This window comes from Strix uralensis, chromosome 9 (assembly GCF_047716275.1).
Source record: "Strix uralensis isolate ZFMK-TIS-50842 chromosome 9, bStrUra1, whole genome shotgun sequence".
Taxonomy (NCBI): domain Eukaryota; kingdom Metazoa; phylum Chordata; class Aves; order Strigiformes; family Strigidae; genus Strix; species Strix uralensis.
In genome coordinates, this window is record NC_133980.1 from 28,939,132 (window position 1) to 28,961,111 (window position 21,980).

A 21,980-nucleotide genomic window follows, 5' to 3' on the forward strand; every position below is an offset into this window, starting at 1 on the left:
GACAATCCCAAACTGTAATCATCACCTTCCTTCCCCTCACTGGAACTCACAGCCCCCTTGACCACCTAATTCCACTGGCACATTTTGCTCCTCAGATCCCCTGGACATCTGCTTGTGGACAAACACATGTTGGCATGATGCTGCAGTGCTTGGGAAGAGTTGGTTACACCAGCCTGCCCTGGGGGATGGGCTTGGGGCCCTTGCCTTGGCATGGGATGAGGTGATCCTTCTCACCTTGCTCTCCCTGCCCTCTCCCTTGGTCTTTGCCTCTCTGCTATCTCAATGACTGCGTAGCTGTGCCATCAGACACAGCTGCTTGTCCCTTCTGCATGTCCCAAGACCTCTTCTGGTCCCCTCTGCCTGGCTGGGGATGAGTAGGTGGGACCCCAGCACTTCATCCCACAGGGCAGAGCACTGTGCACTGTAAGACATCTTGCCAGGCTTGTCCTGGGGAAAAGGCATGAATGAACTTCACCAAGCTGCCCTCATGCTATGCTGTCCAAATCCGTGTCCTACCATTTCCCAGTCCTACTAAGTAATAACACTGATATATATTTTTGCTGTTCCTTGTCTCTCCTTAGCATCCATATCCAAGGCATGACCCCAAAGGCCCAGGGAAAGCAAGAATGTTGAAGAAAATCCAGATATGTTTCTGCTTTTTCCTTGCCTTGGCCATCTTGTACGAGATCTCCCTCCTGTCTGGCTGCTTCTTCTCCTATATGCCTATGCCCAAGCACTTCCTGACACCTGAGCAGGTCTTGAACCTTGGCAAAAGCATCATCTTTCTGGAGACGACAGAGCGCCTAGAGCCGCCTCCACTGGTGTCCTGCTCCGTAGAGTCTGCTGCCAGGATTTACCAGGACCGGCCCATCATCCTCTTCATGAAAGGACTTACAAACGACACGGCGTTGGACTTGAACTCCAGCTATGCAGCTTTCTCACTTTTGTCTTCTATGAAGAATGTCTTCATTTTTCCCCTCCAGATGAAAGCCATCTTCCAGGAGACCCCTCTGCTCCAGTGGTACAACCAGGTGAGCGTTATAGTAAGGAGAAAATAATTATAAATAGGGGGTGGAAAGAGGTCCAAAGAATGCTTAAAATGAGTGGAGGAACGTAGGACTAGCTATGTGTAATTAGTAGGTTTTATTTTTTTGGTTCAGAATAGATTCATTTTTGCCATGTTTTGCAGTGTATTCATCTATCTGTTTATTGAACACATTATCAGCATTTTCCCCCCTATCTGGAGAATCAGATTTTTTTGGCAAACGAAATGTTGGTAAAAATAGATTGCATACATGTTTTGATAAAACATTGCTTAATAATCTTTATCAACAGAAGCTGGTTGAACAAAATGTGCTGCCCAAGTCATCTGAGTGCTTGTTAATGCTGCCACACACTGACAGAGCCCACAGTAGATAAGATGCAGGAGAGATTTCAGTTTTTGTAACAGCAATATGCAAAACCAAGGTGGGATCTTGTGAACTCCAGCTCGGAAATAAGTTCCTGGAAAACTGCTTGCAAAATTTATTTGGCTCCATCTCGGTGCAGGGCAGGCATGTTTCCTCCAAACTCTTTCTTCTGAGAAAAAATGACTCCAAATACTAACAACTAGCGACAACGAAAACCCTCCAGCCTGTTTCAGAGAGCTGGGAGTGATCATTGAGTGTGCTAAGTGGGTTGTGTCCCACTGAAATAGCAAGCAGTGATTCATGGTATCATTGATTTAACATTTTTGGTTCCATCAAAACACCCATTAAATGTTCCTGCATTCATTTATATTAAGAAAGCATTGCTCTGCATTGCCCCCTTACCTTATTCCAATAAAATTCAATAGCTGGAGGAAGAAAGGGTGGTCAGCGACACTTGCAGGCATGCAGGTGCAGTTTTATGGTGCTGTTTGTATCCAATGGTCAGTTCTCTGCCAGCAGTATCAGTGTCTCACCTTTCCAACTCTGCAGGTGGTCCCAGAGCTGGAGAAGAACTGGGTCCACGTCAGCTCCGACGCCAGCAGACTGGCACTTATTTGGAAGTATGGGGGCATCTACATGGACACAGATGTCATCTCCATCAGGCCCATCCCTGAGGAAAGCTTCCTAGCAGCGCAGAAGTCACGGTTCTCCAGCAATGGCATCTTTGGCTTCCCTGCCCACCACAAATTTATTTGGGACTGCATGGAGAACTTTGTTCTCAAGTACAATGGGAACATCTGGGGGAACCAGGGGCCCCTTTTAATGACAAGGATGCTCAAAACCATCTGCAATCTCACAGATTTCAAAGGCACAGAAGACCACAGCTGCCAGAACATTTCCTTCCTCAACCCCCAGCGTTTCTACCCCATACCGTACCCAGCCTGGCACCGGTACTACAGGGTGTGGGACAAAAGCCCCAATTTCAACCACTCCTACGCGCTGCACTTGTGGAACTTCATGAACCACAACCGGAAAGCCGTGGTTGCGGGCAGTAACACACTGGCTGAAAAACTGTACAAAGCCTACTGCCCCACCACCTATGAGGACCTGATCCAAAACGCAGAGCTGAGGGATTTCACATTCTCTGAGGACGCTGCATGACATAGTGTAAGGAGGACGGGGGGTGATCCTTCCAGCTTCCATCCTGAGGCCAAAACACAGTCACCACTGGTGATAGTGGCTGACTTTGTAGCGGAAAGAAAGACCTTTTCATGCCCACCATCCCTAGTCCCTTGTGATGCTAAGGACCATGTGCAGAATAGTGGGTATCCTTTGGATGTAGCCGCCAGTGACACTATGGACACCTCTGCCTCAGTTCTGTTTCCTTATAGGTGTTCATGAACCAAACTTTCCTGAATCAAACAGACTTACAGGCCTTACTAGTGAGCTTTTCCAAGGGAAAAGTTCCTAAAGAGATGCATGACTTCCTGGGAGGAATTTCATCTCTGCATCTCTTGGCGCTATTGGCAGCTACCCATGTCAGAAAAGCTGCAAACGCAACAGGCTTTGGACTGGACTGAAGCCTCTGAGGCAAGTGTAATGCAAATGTATAGCAGAGGACGGATGACAGTAATTGCTAACAGAGAGAAGCCCAAACCACTGTCTTTTCCATAATCTGTGTTTTTCTCACACGAACTTTACACCCTGCGTTTTTGGGAGGGACCTTACCAGTGCAAGTGAAAATAAAATGGTTAATAAACCGCCACTCCTCTGAGCTTGCTTTCTCCTGCCCACCCTTGGAAAATGAGTCCCATTTTTCAAATGTTTGTGCTCCTGCACTTTTACTTTGGCTCCTTTCAGGAAGGGGCTGCACTGTCCCATCCTCCAAGGTCAGTTCTGGCTGCACAGTCACATCTCTCCCTGGAAAGGAGGTGCTGAAGCACCAAGAAATGATAGGGATGGTTCTCCAGGGCTCCCAGGTCCCTTTGAAATAAATGGAGTTCAACTACCCTGGAAATGAGGTGCAGCAGCTCTAGTCACCCGTGTCCAGCTGTGCGAAAATCCCCATTTAACCCCAACAGGGCACCCAGTGACTTTTTTTTCTGCCATAGAGCAATGCATCCCCTTGAATTTACTTTTTTCCCAGGGTAATGCCAATCCACCCAACACCGTGAAAAGAAGCCCAGCTTGCAAATCTCTTCTGAGTCTGTCTGAACAGCTGTTTTTAACTTGGGAGCAGAAAGGCGGGGGTGGATTGGTCGCCCGTCATCGAATGTTTGCCATCTGCACAATGCTATCTTCTGTAAACACAGCAGCTAATGAGCATGCTGCAATCCGCAGCCCGGTTTCTGCATCTAGAAATCGCAACAAGATTAATCAGGAGAAGAAAGCCCTCTGCGCACAGGGTTTACGTGTGCTTCGTGCTGTGTTTGGACATGGGGCTCGAGACTCCTTCCAGCCCCGCGTTCCTCCCACAGGGTGAAGCTCTCATGGCTCAGCCCAGGGCCATGAGTTTCACGCCCCAGTGCCATCCACACTGGTTTAGCTTTGCTCCCCACGCCGTCACAGTGGGTTTTGCCTGTCTATGGCTCTGGGAGCTGCTTTTCCTCCATGACTTTGACTTTCCTGGGCTGAGGGGAGGAGTGTAGCGTTACAGCCCTGAAAGTCCTCCCTGTTTCCTGCACAGCTTCGGACAGCCCTCGGCTGCCTCTCACTGCCCACGTTCATCAATCCGCTCCCATCCTCCTCCCCTCTCTTCAGTTTCTCTCTCTGTCTCTGGCAACAAGTGAGTATTTGCCTTTTTCTGCCCCCGTGGCTCGACTCTCCAGGCTCCCCTCTCTGGGCAATGGCTGTGTCCCTGGAAGGGAGGGACAGGGCTGAAGGACGGGCAGAGATTTGACGCACTCGAGCTCCCTTTGCAGATGAGCTCAGGCAAGAAACATTTCCGAGGCTCTGCTGTGTTTCAGCTCCTCTGCAGATGAGGTCTGACCCTGTCTAGCTTCTCTCTCGCGCCTGCATGCACAGCTGGGACTTTTAGCAAAGCAGGGCTGATGACAGCAAGCACAGCCAACCTCACTGAAGGTCTCGCATGGGGGGTTTCTCCTGTGCCCACCCTGTGTGAGTCCCAGGAGCTTATGTTTCAGTGAGAGGAGAAGCTGAGAAAGGGAGGGAGGTGGTGGCTGCTTTTGGGAAGGGTCTGGAGGAGGTGGGGAAGCAGCTTTATCAGGTCATGAGCAGCGTCTGGGACTCCTGACTCCTCTCTGCTTTGTGGTAAGGCATCTCCCAAAGTTTCCAGGCTCCTGGAATGGCAGGGGAGCAGAGGGATGCTGGGCACCTGGGGCATCGTTAGACTTTGTAGGGAGTGAAGAAGCCTTGAGGAGTCCAGGAAGGTAAGGAGGGCCCCAGAGTGGCGGTGAGGTAGAAGGAAGCAAAAAAAGATTTCCCTGCCAAAGGCTGAGGATTGCAGGGAAAAGGACCATGCAACAGCCTGACTCAGCAACTGTGAGCTGGGACACTGTCTGCCAGCCTGGGAAATAAAAGCCCATCATGCTTTCTGAAAGCAGCTCTACCAACACTTCAGCGGAGTTGTTTTTTGTGCAGTGGAGTGGAAATGGTGCCAGTGACCACCTTCAGCTCTAGGTTCTGCTGGGTGGTACTAGCTGCTACCTCTGTGACAGACCTGCACCTTTCAAGACTGATGTCCTCATCACCCAGTGGGAAAAATCTCAGTCCTGGTGAAGGAATACCAACATTTCCCTTGTGGGTGATAACGATGGCTTTTGCCAGCAGCTCCATTGCATCAGCTCATATTGCATTACATTGCAACATGGAAGTCAAAATACTTTTACTGCTTTACACCAGCTGAGCACCCATCCCAGGTAAATGCAAGTAAGAACCGAAGAGAAAAAATAAATCTTCAGAGCTGGGTTTCCAGGTTGCCTAATGTGGTGGTTTTACTGTACCAATATCCCACTGAAGCCATGATTGCACAGCTGGAGACTTTATATATAGCATTTTGTAAGAAATGGAGGGGAAAACCCAGCAGGCTCCAGCACCCACAGGCACTCCTGAAGCAGGCAATGGGGCAATCACGGGGCAGCATTGACGGCCGGGTGAAATACGGCTGGCTTTGGTGCGTGAAAACCTTGTTAATATTAACCAGGTTATGCAACACAGCCTACCCCCTGGGGTATGCAGTAGATAGTTAGGGGATTTTTAATTAGTGGTTCCTCCAAACCCCTCCTTTTTAGGAGTGGTTAATTCATACAACAAAACCTCACCTGCAGGGACCACGCACCATTACTCAACAGGTCTACACAACATGCAACTATGAGTCAGGGCTGTATTTACACCTGTATATACACATACGTGTATATATATGTATGCGTGTGTATATATGTACACTTCACTTTGCCTGATGCAATGAACTGGGTTGTTTGGCATTACAGTGCTGCTAATAATGTATATATATATATCAGACAGTAACAACAGTAATGATCATTGCTGGCCATACGAGCCTGGAAGGCAAGGGGCTTGCTGGTCTGATAGGCACCAAAAAAGATAAAAAATTAACAAGCCCTAGAGGGAAACTGCTTAACTACAATGTCACACTGATCCACAGCCATTCCCAGAGGCTTTCTTGCCTTGTCTGTGGCAGTGTGCGACCTCTTCCTAGGTTAGCTGCAGCCCTGACTGGAGGCTTTCCTGTTTCCTGATGTGTTGAGGCAGTGGAATAAGAGAGAAAAGGGTGAGAAAGGAGGGATGGTCAGGTAAAACTGGTGTAGAGCTAAAAAGTGCTTAAAAGAGCCACCCAGGTTGATCCAGACTGCTTCAAAGCAGTTGTGGACCCCTAGTATTTAAATGCAACACAGAGAGAACCTGGTGAGAGATGGAACTACAGGCAAAAAAAAAGGAATTAGGTGCCTGATGAGCTGATTAAGCAGACCAGAGATGTTTAGGGACTTACACAGGGCAGGTATTAGCGGGGGAGGAGAAGACCCTCTGTCTCTGAGACCAAGAGGAGACTTTGCAGAGTTGTCAGTGGGTCCAAATGCTGCTGAGCTGGACTGAGAGCAAACCAGCCTCGCAAGGACACAAGAAGCACCATGCAGATGAAGCAACCCTGGCAGTGAAGGTAGCAAAGACCTTGGGGTAGGGGTAGAAAAACAGTCCCATGGGATGGAAAATGCTCACAGGCTTGCAGACCTCACCGGCTGCAGTATCAGCATTAACTGACTCCACCTTGTGCAACCCATGATCATCCCTGGGAAACCCTGTGATTGCTCCAGCATCAAAAAAAGATGAGGACAGGGTCATTTTATCCCCCAACACATGCAGGCACCATGAAAAGTGTCTTTTCTAGGGTCTCAGTTGGAAAACCCCTGCATGCAGGGCTGGCTCAGCCCGGCAGCCCCTTGCCCTTGCTCTGCCCTGCCCATGCCACCATCACCCTGTGTGTCTGGTAGGGCCTTGCCCTGGAGAAACGCAAGTGGGAGCCTTGGAGCCCCCCACTTGCAAGCAACATTTTGAGGACTGAAATTAGAGAAAAAAACCTGATTTGGACACTCTTTCTGCTGCAAACAGGCAGTGATAACCACTGCCCCCTCTTCCTCTGAGTTAGTGGAGGAAAGCTGAGGAAAGCTCTGCTTTCTTGCACCATGCACACTGTTATTCAGCATCTCCCTGGGTTGCCTGACCCTGCTTGTCCTCATCTTGGGAGCACAGAAGTAGCTGCAGGCTCTGCAGGAGGCACAGGCGTGTGCAGGGCAGCGGGCTGGCCGTGACTCGTGTTACCACTGTACACAGCACACCCAGCAACACACCAACACACCGACACTGCTCTGGCTGATCTTCTCTGTGTCCCAGGGCGCCCAGCCTGAGTGGGAGCCCAATCTGCATCCAAAAATATGGTAAGTGACCTGTCAGCAAAGAGCATTTTTTTGAAAATGAAGTATCTTAAAGGTGGCGAGTGGGTGTAGCAGAGGAGAAATTATAACTTGGGGCAGCAGTGAATCCCTAGCTAGAGACTAAGAACAACATAGGTCTATTTCATAGATTTAAAACTATGTGTTTAAATTATATTTGTTTAATTATTGTTTAGGACACAGCTAGGAAAACGAGCAAACACCACTTCTGGAAGTGCTCTAGGTTTAGCTCAGAGCAGGGCACCATGGAAGGCAGCAGACTATTATATTAAAGCATGTCCAGTGTTTACTGCATATTGTTTTCAAAACAGGCTAATTCTGTTTCCCTAAAACAGGTACACTCAGGAGGGATTTACAAATTCATTCAGAATGGGTTATTGCAAAGCGTTCCAATGCGACGCTTTTAGAAGTCTCCCTTACCAAAAGCAGATGGTGAATAAACTGGCAGAATTTTTCTTTTTGCAGAATTTGGCAAAGTAGTAGATAGCAGTTCTGGATGGGAAGGGAAAAGGAAAGGTTTTTTGTTTGCTGCCATGTAAGATAAGCTCTGATCCACTCCCCTGTGCCCGTGGCGTGTGCAGGTTGTCGGGGGGCTGCAGCCGAGCCAGAGGATGACTCCGGGGTCAGCCCTAACGCATCCCTTTTGCCTTCCAGCACTTTTCTGCAGAATCACTGCACCAGCCTGTGCCTGGGGCTGCAGGGATGCCGGGGGCGTTCCCAGGACTCACCATTCCAGTGGACATCCCCCCCTTCCACTTCCAGTCCCGCCGGGTCAGCATGGACTGGCGTCGCTTCAGTGCCATTGATGTGGAGCGGGTGGCCCAGGAGGTGGACGTGGCCACGCTGCAGGAGCACATCACCAGCATCACCTTCTGCAACCTAGATGGGGAGCGGTGCCCCCACTGCGGGCAGCCAGCAGACCCCATCCTGCTGAAGGTGCTGAGGATGGCCCAGCTGAGCATCGAGTACCTGCTGCACTGCCAGGAGCGGCTGGGGACCAGCCTGGCCACGCACACCCAGCGCCTGCAAGCTGCCCACGCCGAGCTGGCTTACACCCAGCAGCAGGCAGCAGAGCAGGAGGTGCAGCTCCGGGGAGTGAAGGAGGAGAACAGGAGATGGAAGAAGCTGATTGCCATGCAGCAGCTCCTCCTGCAAGCTGGCCCCAACACCTACTGCAAGGTGCGTAGTGGAAAGGTGTAAGGGGTGCAAAGCGCATCCCCATGCAGGATGCTCTTCGCAGCGTCCTGCCTTTGTAGACTTGCTGTGGTTACACCTGGGCCCCAAAAAAGGTGCTGGAAAGCCCTGCTGCTTTCCCTGGCACTGGTTCATCACCTCCATAGAGATGCAAAATCCTTGCTAGGGAAGCTCCCTTTTTTGTGCTAACTACAGGTAGTCAGAGCTGCACAGAGTGTGGGACAGGGGGTCTGTAGAGGGCTGGCTGGAAAGATCTCACAGGGTGCCTGTGTCCTGGGGGGACACTTCATGCCAGGGAGACTTTAAACATCCTCCAGACCAGTGAAAGATTTCTGGATTCTCCTGAATTTGGTGGTTATTTTGCTTTTCAAGCCCTCCAAGATTTTCCCACCCATTCAGAGGAAGCCCACTGGCTGTGCCTTTTTGTCTGCTGTTTCTCCATCACCAAATCAACCTCCTCACTTACTCCTGGAGAGGAAAAGCCACCCAAACCAGGTGATTCAAGTGCATGTAGACTAGTCATCCCCACAAGTGCCGTTCTCCCTTCCTCCAGAGCTGGAGCAGGACCTTGTTATAAGCAGGACCTTGCTGCTGCTTTGGCCACCTTATTGCACTGGTCTGCTGGGGAAAACAGTATTTTTTTTTCCCCCAAGCAGTATCCCTGCACCATCTTGGCTTCTGCCTTCTCCTGACCCCTAAAAGGGTTTTTCTTTGGCTTCAGACAGAAGAAACTCCTAATACCCTCCATCTATATACCTCCAACGTGACAGCCACATCTCTTGAGGTCTCCCCTTTTTCTTTAAAGCAGCAAAGCTTTGTCTGCCAGGCAGGGGACATGGGGAGTGCCCCTTTCTGCACATCCCGGTTCCTCTGCTGACTTTTGCACCCTCTCCAGTGCCACCTCTGTGATAAAGCCTTCATGAACAATTCCTTCCTGCAAGCCCACATGCAGCGCCGGCACGCAGAGGTCACCAAAGCGGGTGAGCACTGGGACAATTTCTCCCTTCGCCTTCCCAGGCAGGTTTTCCCCCACTGGATGTAGATGCTTCAAACCAGAGTGACCGTAAGAGGTTAAAGACAACTTCTTATAAATTCCTTCTTCTTCTCCATTTCTGTGAATATTGACTGAATTCTTTCTGCTTGCTGTCTTTCCGTCAAGCACAGGTAGGACATGCTGTCAAGACTGCATGTGCATTTACAGCTCATCTCTGTGCCTCAGTTTCCCTAAGGATCTTCTCCACCCAAAGATTCCATGGGACCATGGGGATGGATCTTCACTGGGGAGTCTGGGAGAGTGTTTTGCTACTGTGGGAGAGGGGTTCACCTTCCCCATGCCCCTTTTGTGACAAAGAATTGATGCTCCTTTGCAAAACACTTTGAAAGCTGCAGGTGTAGTGTGCTGCGTGAGCGCTGCGGAGCCTCGTTACAGCTTCACTTGCACCCAACACTTGAACTTGGCAGATAAAAAAGCTGCTTTTGCTATTTGCTGGAAGGTTGAAATGCCAGCCCAGGGCTGATACAATACAACAGGTTGAGCTTTGCTCCAGAGGCACCTGCCCCGGTGCAGCCTGAAATGTCCAAGCAGGGCACTTTGGCTGCTGGAGAGAGCAAGCCCAGTGCAAAGCCACACTGCTCCATGAACTGTTAATCCCTCCAAGTTTACAAAAACAAAATAATTTAAAAAAAAATCAGAGGCCACATTTGTCATGGTTTTTCCTGCAGCTCAGCTACCTGCTTCTCCACCCTGAAACCTACAATGGTTTTACTCAATGCTTTAGTAGGATTCTGCACCCCACCCAAAGCAAAATCCTAGTAGGAGCTGGCAGATCATCACCTGTGCTTACAGCACCTCTGTTTCCCTGAGCTTTACAGAGAGGCAGAAGACAAAGCAGGTGGAGCAAATGGAGCACGAGGTGGAGGAGCTGAAGGCAGAACTGCGGGAGACGCAGCAGCAGCTGGAAGTGGAGAGGGAAGCAGAGAAGATGCGCAGGGAGCAGGTACGGGGCGAGGGCACTGCTGCCTGTTTGGAAAAAATGGGGAGAAGAGGGAGAAGAGCGATGAAACATGGGATGTTTTTAAAGCACAGGTGAAAAAGGTGCTGAAAAATATTTTATGTTGGGGCTCGTGTTTTATTTCTTCAGAAAATTTGCCTCCAAAAATTCCCGTGGGAAATGTCACGTGGAAATAAGGACTGTGTAAGTGTGCGTGCCCAGGAGGCTGTGCTGCCTCAACCATGGTGTGCCCACAGGCTCTGAGCAGTGATGGTGGGATGAGAGCATTGGCGCTTATCCCACTGGCACCAGGACAGAAGCTCCAGCCCTTGGTGCTTCTGCTCTGCAGCCAAGATATCTCCAGTCCCAATTTTTCCTCTCTCTCTAGGAAATGGAGAGAGCCCGCCAGCGAGAAGAGGACGGTAGGAGAGATTTGGAAAGGTGGAAAGAGGAGGAGAGGATGAAGCTGCATGAAGAGATAGATGGCCTGAGGCAGCTCTTCCTCACAGCATTCAAGGACCTGGCCAGCAGGAGCAGTGCCGTGGAGGGGGTGAGAAAGTATCCCGTATGCTCCTCAAGGCAGGCGAGGAGATGTACAAGGAGATGGGCCAAGTGGCATCACAGGTTCACAGCCCAAAGAGGCCACTTTTGGAGTCAGAAGCAGTGGCTGGCCAAGGTTGGGCTCCCCAGGAGGAAAGCGGAGCCTCCTGAGGAACGCACAGCTCCTTCCTCTCCCCACTCCAGAAACTGCAGGAGCTTCAGGCCAGAGAGGTGGCAGAGTCCAACCTGGGGACCCTGCAGGATGATGACACCGAGGAAGCACGGTGGCAGGCACCAAGCCGGGCAGAGCTGCAAGGCAAGCAGGAGAGGGTGTCAGTGCAGGTGAGCATTGCGGTACCCATGTCCTTACCCCTACTGTGCATCCCAGGACGTGTGTTTGGATAGAGACTGTCCCACACACCTCTGCATGCACCTGATTTGTATTTGTCTGGTCTCAGCTCAGGTTCAGGTATATCAATGGGCTGCTTCTGGTGTAGAGCACTGACAGTCCCAGTCCAGAAAAGGGGCCTGGAGGGTGCAGAGGGCATGTCACAGTCCCAGGTCAGCCCTGCTTACTGCAGGGAAACCCATCTTCACCAGAGCACTGCAGATGGTCACCATATAGAAAAGCACTTAAATAAACAAAGGGAATTTATTTACCCATGCATCAGCCTCCTCCACAACTAAAAACATCTGAAGAAGGCTTTACTGTGCATGGTACCTCTGAGCATGGAGTGAGTTGGGAATAGCACTGCCATTACGGTGACAACTGTCTTTTGGGACCCAAAGGGAAATTGAATTTCTCTGAGCATGGATGCAATCGGTGCCCATACCCACAAGAAGCCACCAATTTACAACCCAGGGAGGGAAATGCCTGTGTGTTTCATTTGGCAGAGGGCAGAGTGGAGGCAGGCATTGAAGGACCCATGGAGGAAGAACCAGGCACAGAAGCTTCAGGTAGGTGCTAGATGTCCTTGGCAGCTCCCAGGCACCTCATCCAGAAAAGGCCTTGCTTCCTTTATGGTTCAAAGCCCAGAGATGTTAGGTCTCTTCAGAAGAACCTCTCTGCAGATCAGCCCTCTCTGCAGATCAGCCTGGCAAGTGGTAGGCAGAAAGAGCAGGACTCCACACTTTAAATGAGCCTTGGCTGGACTTCAAATCCCAGGGCAACAGAGTATAGTTATTATGTTATCAAGGGAAAGAATAAAGGAAATGCAGCAACCAAAGCTGTGTCCTATCATGGCTGACAAGAAGGCACGAGCTTGCCACCAGCAGACTTTGAAGCTGGCTATACATCTTCTGCAAGGCCAGATCTGGCCTTTGGAGGACATCTCAATAATGAATGAAAGTCCAGAGAGATGCCCTTGATGGTGAAGGGAAGAGGTGGCTCTAAATCCATTTTTACAATGTTCAAGTCTTCTTGTTCCTTTTTTCCCCTTTCAATTGAAGAAAGAGAACAAGACACTCCATGCCGCCCCATCCCAGGACCAGTGGGCATTTTTGGACCATGTCCATCAGCAGATGGATGTCCTCAGCACCCATGTCGGGGAGCAGCCCAAGGTCTTAAAGTCACAGGAGAAGAAGGCAAGTGAAATAAAAAAAAAAAAAGGGCATTGGTTCATTAAGAGGGTTTAAGCGGATGTTTAAGCAGCCTTAAAATATTTGCTGAGTTAAGACTAAGTCTAATTTCAAACCCATTCTGTAATGCTTTTGGCTCTTTTTTACACTCATTAAACACAAAGCATTACATAAATATCGTCGGCACAAACCATGCCCACTGAGATGTAGATCATCAGAGCAACACTTTGCATTGCAATTTGGATCATCTTTTACTTGTTATCAGATCCATGAATAGCACATGAGGTATAACAGGACGGCATCTGATGTGCTAGTGATCTTATTATGGAAAGGAAAGCCCCTAAGATGGTCCCTTACAGGTATGGTCTGCTTACACACTTGGGGAGTGTATGTGCCCACTTAAGGCTCTTGATATTTTCTGCTCCTTTTTTGAATGCATTTAATAATAATACTCTGCAGAGGGAGGAAAAATTACCAAAAATTAGAGACAAAGAAATGATCTTTGAATGATGCCTAGTCTGTTTCATTACAGATCAATCTGGTCTCTGCAAGCAAACCTGAAGGTAATGATTGCATTTTTAAAGTGAATCAATTTGGGTCTAGATAAATTTTTCATAGCTAACAGCCCTTCAGACCACAATGTCTTCTCTGCCTCCCCCTACAAAAGCGTGCCATGAAAAAGTCTCTCCAGGAAAAACCTCTCCAGGGAGCTGGCTGTACGTCCTCTCACATGAAGCTGTGGAGTGGACACCTTCCAGTCCCTTGACTATCTGATGCAACAACAACAGCGACCAGTTCTGGTCGCTGGCACAAGACTAATGTGTCTCTTGGGTGGGTTTTGCATTGTAGCCATTCCCCAAAGGAATGAGATTTCAATCAAGCGCTCACAGCAAATGGATGACCTTGCCTCCTCCAAAGCGATGCCAATGGTTATTTGCATAAAAATAAGGAGCTGAGGCATGCTTTGGTTTCCTCTTTATAGTCTGGGTTTTCTATAATCAAGTGCCAGGGAAAGAAAAGAGACTTCTCTGTGGCGCAGTCACAGACCCAGCCAGGTGCTGCTGCTGCTCAGAAAACAAAAAAGGCCGTAAACCAGGGATGGCTATTAGCAAATACCCAAGAGGTACATCGTTGACCCCAGCCCTGGGGGGTAGCTGTTTGCCCACTGACATCCTCCAGTTGATGGCCTTGGCAGGTGAGCACCCCAGGGTTTCCCTTGGGGATGTTCTTCAAGGGCTGGTGCCAGAACTGGGCCATCCTTGGATCCCCAAAGGGACAGGTGTGTCCATACTTTCCTTATAGGAAAACCAGGTGATGATCAGCACTTGTTTCTGTACTGGGGCCTTGGCTCCTCTTTGACCCTCACAGGCTCCTTTCTTCCCTGCAGTGACCTGGGAGGTGACTAAAGTGGTTGCTGATGAAGAGTCATCAGGTGGGTACCAGAGTTGTGACCATCCCTATCCCAAAAACAGCAGGATGAAGCTGGTGTTTGGCTTGGGGTGTTGTTCAGTGAGGACAAGGGCGTGCTGGGGAAAGCTGGCGGTGATGAGGTGGTGGGCTGGGGGCAGAGGTGATGAGCTCATTGGTCCCCTTACAGCTGTGCAGAGTACGACAGCACCATGACCAGCCCTGCTGCCAACACTTCACCAGGGAAAGCTGTCCTAGGCAGCTGCTGGGCTGTGGGTGGGATTTTGGAGGTTGTGGGCAGGAACTGATCAAATTAGAGGCGGAAGTTGCCCCTTCATAGAGGGATGTAGTTGTTGAGAGCAACCAGTTGCTTGCTCTGGGACTGATCAGACCCATGTCCTCAAAGAGGAGAAGGGTCCGACCAGCCCCTCCCAGGGCACAGCTCGTCGCTGCACTGGTACCAGCACCCACCTCTACTCCAGATAGGAAGGAGGCCACCCTGAGTGGGAAGCAGAGGCTGCTGGAAGCTCTGTGGAGAAACCCAGACCTCCTGAAGCAGTTTCGCCCCATCCTAGAGGAAGTGCTGGAAGAAAAGCTGGAGAGCATGGGGGTCAAGAGGGTAAGTCTGTCCTTTCAGTGCCAGCATTTGCAATGCCAGCCCCAAGCCAGTGCAGCGACACAAAGACTGCTCTGAACTGTCTGGGTTTTTTTTTTTTTTTGGTGGGGGTGGGGGGTGCAACTGAAACACTAACAGGCAGTAAAAAAATCCCCACCTGGAGCAAGGACACCCTGAGTGGCAAATGGGGAGGTGGAGGTAGAATTGCACAGTAGCACAGGGAATAAACTGCTATACTCCCATCTCTGAGGTTGGTCATTAACATCTCTCCAGCAAATCTTTCTCACAAGCAGCCTTTCATATGCTAAATTACTCAGGGCTCCCTCTCTTCTAGGGAAGGAGGGTGTTTGAGGGCACAGAAGCCCCTGTCATGGGAATTTCAAGGGGACTTTCACTGTCCAAGTCCTTTACATGCCAAGCATATTAAATAGTACTTCCTGCAAGTCTTCCTGAGCTCCCAGCAATGTAACACCACCACCTAGCACCTTGCAGAGCTGGTGCAAGGGCAGTGAGCAGGCAGGCAGCAGACACGGCTGCTGGGGACCCACATTGCTCCACGGAACCACGTTTCTGAGCATGGCAGCATTTCTGTTTCAGGTCCCGAAGGCACAAAGAGAAAGCAGTGACTGACTTCTCATGAGATTGTTTCCTGGAGGTGCTTTTAAGGAGCACTTCTGGGTTCATTTCACATAGACTGGATCCCTGGCATGTCCCCCCTTTCCCCAGCATGTTATTCAGGAACACTGAGGTGGTGTCAAAAGCAGCAGAGGTGCCCAAATCCAGATCCACAGGCGTACACCCACCTTCACTTCTCATCATTTTACATCTCTGCAAGCCCAGGAAATTCAGGGTTGCAAAACCTCCTCGAGATGTAAATACCTCCCAAGAGAAAATCCTGCACTTAACCTGTAGCCTAGAAATTGCCAAAAATAGCTGATATTTATCCTTCAGCAGTCATTTAGCAAATTGGATGAGGGCTTTGCAAGTGTGGGCTGTTTGCACGGGAAACATCATGCTGGGGAAATGATGGGTGTCAGGGCTGGTGAGAGCTTCCTTGGGCTTTGGACAGGGCTTGGAGCTTGCAGGATGCTCTCAAGATATAGATAGTGCTGCCAAGCACTTGTTTTCCCAGCCAGTGCTGTCAGGACAATGTCAGGCTCCTCAGCTGCTCTCTGCTTTAGGTTGCGAAGGGAATCTCCACTCGGACCTACAAAAGCCTCCAGGCTCTGGTCAGGCTTCAGCAGCAACAAAAGGCTGAGAAATTTCCTGGTCTCCTCCACCTGAGGAATGAGTTGGTCCAAGCAGTCATGGGGAAAGTAAGGCAATGCAAGAAGCCCAGCAGTGCTTTGCCTCGACAGCTTTCCATTATTCCAGGTGAAGTGACCTCCTCTCCTCTCTAGCTACTGACCATGGGGACCTGTGGCCACCCACTGATGGCCACGGGATGCTGTCCCCTTACCCACTGGGGCAACAAGACAGAGAAGGGCAGGAAAGGGCATTTAGGGTGATGCAAGTCTCTGAGATTTCTCTCTGCATATTGACCTCACATGGGTTGGTCTGACATATTCAGGGAAAAAAATCAGCTGTCACCTAAAGCGCCATGCAGAGTGAAATACAGGGTTGGCAGTGCTTGCAAATCCCTTTCCCCCTTTTTCTACACAACCCCATGTCAGCTGGGCTGCGTGGCTTCCCCAGCTACCAGGAGGTGGGTGGTGATTCTCCTTGCTCTCAATACTGCCTTCCAGCTCAAAGCCCAAAGAACCCCAGGTCCCTTTGGGGGTCACAACCCGTGACAGCACCAGCTGCAGTAGAGCCTGAAGCCTCGGTGATCCCGCAGCCTGCTCCTCGGAGCAGATCCCGCTCCACCCACAGCCCTCCAAGGACTCCTTGGGGCACCCTGCGGACCTCCAAAGCCATCACTCCCCACCAAGGATTTGTCCCACGGCAGAAGTGAGTCCCATCATCTCCTTTCAGTCTCCAGGCAGGTGGACAGTGCCCAGGACCCTCAGCAACAACCTGGCCCCAAGTATGCTGAGTGCTGCCACCAGCACCTGTGGAAATAGCAATTGGTGGTGGGTGATGTGGCACCACAGAGGGGTTTGTTTTGGAAAAGGAGTTTCCGGGGTTGTCTTGTCCCTGCCTGTATGGGCTGACTCAATCAACTCAGCAAAGACAGACATGAGGGCTTGTACCCACCATGTGGTGCTGGAGACAAATATGGGGCATTTCCCACTGGTGTCCGGCTCCTTCTTCCCCTTGCAGAACCTCTGCAAGGGGATGGAGTTCTCTTGGGGTTTTGGAGCAAAAGTATTAAAGATGTAAAATAAAAGCTTGGAGAAACTGTGCAGACCATGAAGATAAGAAAGAATGTAGAGAGGGTGTGAGGTGGCAGAAGAGAGGAAGAGGAGCTTATCTGTGACCAAGAGCAGGTGAGGAAAAGGAGTTCCTTGTTTGCTCCAGGAGCAAGAGAAAGCCAGATCTACGTTTTAAATTTAAGCAAAGCAGTATCAGGCAAGGTATGAATGTGAGAATTTGTTGGTGATGTTAACAGCAAGGTGTTTGCAGTCAGTGGATGTGATGGACCTGTCCATGGGGAACGCAGGGCTTCTCCATGGGCTGCTCTGCTCCGGGCTAGGTCACAGCCCAGAGCATCGCAGGGCTTCCCTGCATCTGCCTCAGGAGTGGGGAAAGGGGACACAAGATCAACCTGACCCACCTCTCTGTGCACCAGCTCAGAAGTGATGCTGCGAGGGAAGCAGCCTGCCCTGTCCCCGGTGAGGCTCAGTCCTAAGCAAGAGCCAGCACTCTCCGCAGTGGTGCTGGGGGACGAGACCGACTCCGACAGGTCTGACCTGGACTCACTGGAGGAAACGGCTGGTTCAGGTACCGCCTGTTCGTGTAACAACTGCTGTGGGTCAGCGCAGTGGTGGGGACAGTCATGGTTAGCACTGTCAGTGCCGCCGTGTCATCTTCTTCCTGGGGCTGAGGTGGGACGAGTCTTACCCCGCCATCCCCCATCCCCAGACAGCAATGGGGGTGGCTTTATCCACTGGGAACTTGTGTGCCTGACACTGCCAGGGAATTTTCCTAGGGTACAATAAATCCTGCAGCCCTGCCTTTATGCAGGGGGAAACCAGACTGCCTAGAGGACGCAGGGAACCCCACAGGACCCAAAGGGCTGTCAAACACAAGGAGGAAAGCTTGTTTTAACTGTAAAACCTGATGTGAACCATGTGTCAGAGGATGATATGGGGACTGACCCATGGCCCCTCAGAAAGTTGGGGGACAGCAGGAGCCACCTCTCAGCTATGCATTAACTGCAGACAGCAACAAGTACTCCTTGCACGTGACTGTGGTGTCTGCCATGCCAAAAAAGAGCTTCTGGTGCTGGTCACACACTGCTAGCTCGGGCTGTGTGTGCAGATGGAGGTTTCCTCCAGCATCCTTGCATGCAGCAGAACATTACCCACCCAGTGTTTGCTCGGGGAGGGAAATCCCTGTGGTTTACCCTAAGCACAAAACATTTGCTTCCTGAAACAGCTCTGTTGGCATTGGGTCCAGACAGCACTAGTGAGTTTAAGCTATTTAGAAGCCAACTCTCCATGGGGTGGCTGGTGGTCCTGTCCCTTCTCACCCAGCTGTGCCATCACCGTGCCTTGGGGCTCCCTGTTTAATCTGCTCTGCCCTGCACAGGGACAGCCAGATCCACGATGGTGAGGCTCTTGGAGAGACGCCTGGATGCAATGGCACAGAGACAGCCTGGCAGGGTGAAACTCTTCCCAGCTCTGAGCTCGGCATCGCCCCAAACCAGGCAACCTACCAAGAAAATCCAGGTATCTTGTGCAAATGGCCACAGGGATGTTTTCTGCCATAATTCCCATTTAAAAAAAGGCACGTCATACCCTCTTCTCATTCTTACCCATCAGCAGTGCCACAGGGCATAGTCTGGGTGCAGGGAGTTCAAACTTACAGCAGCAGAGGCTTGGCCCTTGGCACCTTCATCCAGTTGCAGACATCTGTCCTTCCCCTAATGTTTGTCTGTGCACCCTCCTTGGGGGGAAAAAAAAAAAAAAATCAGTATTCATGCAATTGAGAACAAAACAGTAAGCGCCAGAGAATCAAATTGAGAAAAGGTCTCTGGAACAAATCCAGAGATAATTGGAGTGATGCAATGGCAAAATTATTAAATTACTAAAATGGGACTTAAACATAACCTCAATTTATGGGAGAGAGCTGCTGTAATTAAAATGGTGGCAGTGTCAGAATCAAATTGCTTTTTTAGAAAAAAAAATTTAAAATATTTTACCCAAGGAAGGCCCGGCACAAATACTGGGAAGATTTTTTTTTTTTCTTAATTCAATGACAATGAAATTCTAGGCCTTCATCTGGCAAAGTTAAAAAAAAAAAAAAAATTAAAATGTGAAGCATAAGGTTTATGGGACAACTTGCAAGCCATGGAAATAGAAAAGGGGTCTCTTGTGTGGTGTCCTGATGCAACTACATTTGGCCCTCTTTGCTCTAATTTTTGCATCAGCCTGATGGAGAAGTCCCTGTCGCTTTGTAGCGGGGGGAACAGGGTGCAAATGTGGGTTGTGGGTCTGTCCCTGTCGCTCCCCTTCCCCTTCTCTGTGCTCCTCCCCAGTTTGCAGGTGACAACAGTGACCTGGAGACCTCCTCCCCGCAGGACCTGACCGAGCCACCACTGATGCTGAGGGGACCACCTCGGTCCCCAGAGCCCTGGGGAGCTGGGCTGCGAGGGGACACGTGTTGGTGATTGGGAAGTGACAGTCCTCTGCCAGCAGCCACTGGATGGTGCCACAAGACCAGAAACGGGAGCAACCGCTCTGCAACCTTCCCAGGGCTGCTCCCGGGCTCTGGCTGCCCCTCTTTTTGGGAAGATCCCAATATTGGGGCTCTCCCAGACAGCACAAGGGTGTTGGGTCCTCCCTGGCCAGCCGCTGTGGACTGCACCACGGAGGATGAATGCTCATGGTCTGAAAAGAAGTGATTTCTGCTCTCCATCATGCCCGTGACCAGTAACACAATGTCCGATGGTGCCATGAGCTTTTGGAGCCCCAGCAGCTCTCCCTGGACTTTGCATCCCACAGGCTGGGGCCAACTCTCTGTACCAGACACAGCCTGGCACTTGTGTGTGGCTTTTTTATTCTTTAAGAAGTCCAGAAAATAAAGTCATGGAGGAGAGAAAGCAGCTTTCCTTCTCGTTGCATCTCTCTTTGCCGGCGCTCCCGAGGGTGATGGAAAAGGTCTCATTTTCTGCTCCAGGAGGAACCTGGTCTGAATGCACTTGGACAAAGTAACAGACCACAGCTTCTGGCTCCCTCCTTTCCTTCTTGAATCAGTGAAAACTCCAGCCCAAAGGATGATTTTTTGCACTGTAAACATGACCACATAAGCCTGTCTCTGCTGATAATGCTTATCTGTGTAAATTAAGTTCACTTTCCTAATTCTCTCTGTATTTTGAACATTTGCAGCAGTGCATTTATGATCTTGATCCCTTAAAAGCGTGAAATTTTGGAAAATGCAACAGGAAAAACTGTCACTTCTCAATCTCAGGTTTTTTTCCAGCCATTCCATCACTGGTTCAGACTTCTACCATTCCTTATTTCTAAAATTTACGTGTGGGTTTTAATGCTAGGGAGCAGAAAGCCCAACCAAGGACTGAGTAGAACAGGGTGAATTAATTTAATTTCACTGAACAGCAAAAGTGCCTTTCGGATAACTGTTCACAAACCTGCAGAAAACCCCTCATATTTTGCAAATCCCCATGTCCCCTGATACGTGCACATTCACCTGGGCGCTTATACCCACCCATATGGTGTAGCTCTGTAGCTGCATACCTTGAAAAGGATTTTTTACATTTTAATCATTCAAGTTTAAGAAGGATATCTGGCTTGAGTTATTCATAGCTTACAGTGCTATTGCCAGATGTGTTACTTCATGCTCAGTTTAACAACTGTTGTTCTTTCTGGTGAGTGTTGATCATAACAAACGCTCTTTTAATAAATAAAGAAGGGATGTTTTCACGCCTTTCAGAGCACTGGTATTGGTAACTAGGAAAAAGAAATGAGCTTTTTACCTGTAAAAAATTACAGGTGGAGGTAGCAGAGAGCATTTGCTTTTGGGATAGGGGTGATAGGAAACCTGTCCTGGCTCACACACCTCTGCCCTCGCTGTCTACCTTACAGCAGCCTTGGGCTGGGCTCTGGTGCTGGCATGGTCCAAAACCAATGGGGAAATAATTTTCTGCTCAAAAGAGCAAACAGGGCAGAAAGCAGAAGCTGTTTCACGTTGACTACGTGGCAAGCTCTGTGCCAAGGCAGGTGCCTTGCCTGGCACTAAAATCTAAATCACACCCATTCTGCCGGCTGCTGAACAAACCCTGCCAGGTCCAGTTCTGGCTGCTCTTGCTGCTCCTGCACGTATTCACCTGATGACAAGTGCAAGAATCACTCTTACATTCATTTTCCCAGCAGCTGTCATGCCTGAGGTGCTTTCAAGCATTGAGCTTTGCAGTGAGCTCCAAGTCCAGATGGTGTCAGAAAGGTGGGGGGAAAACTTCCCCTAAGTTTAAGAAACTCCAAAAATAGCTGACAGCCTTGTGCTAAGACAAAGGTAATGCTCATACTCTGACAAATAAATAAATATAGATACAGAAAGAGCATTTTTATTTCAGACTGTACATTTTGAGCCAGCATGTTCCATGGGAAGTTGCTCTCTGCATGCTGCAAGCTGTAGTGAGACACACAGCAGAGGATGCGTGGTGGGCATGGACGAGCCATGAAGCTTCACCTTGGGTTATCACAGGTGATGGGCTCTGTCTCCAGAGAAGAGAAGTGGAGGGGGAGAAGTGACTCTAACGATATCAGCTCCATCAGTGTATCTTGTCCAGAAAAGAAATTTTACTCAGTTTTTTTTCCTGTTGTTGTATGGACTCCTTCCCCAGATAAAGCAACTGCTTGTCTACCTCTTTTTAGAGTACTGTCCTTTTTTTGATGACACCAAATTGGGCCACATTGCTGGGTATGTGGCATGAGTCCTGCACGCATTGGCACTGCCAAGTGCTTGGAGGATGCCAAACCAGTGGAGAGGAGCAGGAATGGTCCCGGAGCAGGCAGATTACTGCAGCCAGGAGAATACAAAGCTTAACAAAGCCAGAAGAAAGCACACAGTGGAAAAGAAAGTCAGAAGTGCAAGCAGGGACTCTTGCTCACAGTCAAGGTTAAATAGGCAGACAGGTGAACTGCTATTTCCTTTGCACAAAGATTTCTTTGTGTCTGCATTAAGGAAACAAATTCAGCTT

At 49.8% G+C, this 21,980-nt stretch overlaps 2 protein-coding genes across 2 annotated transcripts; both read left to right on the top strand.

Annotated features, from left to right (window-relative positions):
- Nucleotides 1-626: 626 nt before the first annotated feature.
- On the top strand, nt 627-2,658 carry A4GNT (alpha-1,4-N-acetylglucosaminyltransferase). The gene is made up of 2 exons (XM_074878268.1): nt 627-1,043; nt 1,971-2,658. The coding sequence occupies exons 1-2, from the start codon at nt 627-629 to the stop codon at nt 2,568-2,570; spliced, it is 1,017 nt and encodes a 338-aa protein (XP_074734369.1). The 3' UTR covers nt 2,571-2,658.
- A 1,258-nt stretch (nt 2,659-3,916) lies between these two features.
- On the top strand, nt 3,917-21,648 carry DZIP1L (DAZ interacting zinc finger protein 1 like). Its single transcript, XM_074877423.1, has 17 exons — nt 3,917-3,976; nt 4,096-4,194; nt 7,988-8,512; nt 9,423-9,507; nt 10,400-10,524; nt 10,907-11,068; nt 11,263-11,400; nt 11,953-12,015; nt 12,508-12,642; nt 13,169-13,199; nt 14,024-14,068; nt 14,526-14,662; nt 15,841-16,033; nt 16,405-16,609; nt 17,391-17,542; nt 18,353-18,492; nt 19,302-21,648. Exons 1-17 carry the CDS (start codon nt 3,917-3,919, stop codon nt 19,431-19,433), a joined length of 2,427 nt encoding a protein of 808 aa, XP_074733524.1. The 3' UTR covers nt 19,434-21,648.
- The last annotated feature ends 332 nt before the right edge of the window (nt 21,649-21,980 follow it).